Below are 995 nucleotides of genomic sequence, written 5' to 3'. Positions count from 1 at the left end.
CTTCTGCTCCTTCCTCACCTGCAGCTCCCTCCTCATCTGACACTCCTCCCTCTTCTGCTCCTTCCTCACCTGCAGCTCCTTCCTCATCTGACATTCCTTCATCTTCTGCTCCTTCCTCACCTGCAGCTCCTGCCTCACCTGCAGCTCCCGCCTCACCTGCAGCTCCCGCCTCACCTGCAGCTCCTTCCTCACCTGCAGCTCCTGCCTCACCTGCCTGGCCAACCCCTGCATGCCTCTGGGGCTGTGCAGGGAAATCTGGTCTATCCTGTGACTCTGAGTCGGGGGCCTGGGGCAGAAAGACCACAGGCCAGGGTCCTCCCTTGCCTGGTATTTGTCGGGGAATCAAACTTCGGTTTAAATACTGAGCAAACTCGACCAAGGCGACCCTGGATCCGAGCTCCTTTCTGAACACTTTGCCCAGCACTCGGTACCTGCCCAGGGGCCACAGGGCAGTGTGCACGGCCTTCTGGAATTCCTCGTCCCCGCAGTCGTCGGGGATGCCCAGGATGAGCAGGGAACGCTGCGCGTTCACGCCCATCCACCTGCACCAGTCACTCAGCACTGTCAGTGGCATCGCCATTGCTGAGAACCTGAGGGTGGAGAGAAAGGAGTAGACAGGGACACACAGACTTTCACAATGTGAGCCTCAGCCTGGGGGTGCAAAGGGGTGAGAGGCACGTTCATACCACACAGCCCATCCTACCACATAGCCAAAGCCCAGTGTCCCTCACAGTGGTGGCCTGTAGCGCCTCCACTCCCCATTTTGTTCGATTTTAGAAAACTTTTTTGATAATACACTAATTTATTTACTAGCTGTAGGGCTAATCCTATTTTCTATTTTTCTGGCATAACTTTAAGAAGTTGCTTTTTTGAAACACCTGGGTGGCTCAATCGGTTAAGCATCTGCCTTCGGCTCAGGCCATGATCCCGGGGTCCTGGGATCGAGTCCCACATCAGGCTCCTTGCTCACCAGGGAGACTGCTTCTCCCTCTGCC

General features: G+C 56.1%; 1 protein-coding gene across 1 annotated transcript in view; it reads right to left on the bottom strand.

Annotated features, from left to right (window-relative positions):
* PNMA6E (PNMA family member 6E) overlaps window positions 1-574 on the bottom strand; it is a 2,258-nt gene extending 1,684 nt beyond the window's left edge. Inside the window, exon 1 of the mRNA XM_032397477.1 lies at window positions 432-574. Within this exon, the coding sequence (XP_032253368.1) occupies window positions 432-574 (143 nt within the window). The remainder of the gene's footprint in view (window positions 1-431) is intronic.
* Between the last annotated feature and the right edge of the window lie 421 nt (window positions 575-995).

Source organism: Phoca vitulina, unplaced genomic scaffold (genome assembly GCF_004348235.1).
Source record: "Phoca vitulina isolate PV1807 unplaced genomic scaffold, GSC_HSeal_1.0 scaffold99, whole genome shotgun sequence".
In the NCBI taxonomy this organism is placed as follows: Eukaryota; Metazoa; Chordata; class Mammalia; order Carnivora; family Phocidae; genus Phoca; species Phoca vitulina.
This window is presented reverse-complemented; position numbering and strand designations above follow the sequence as displayed.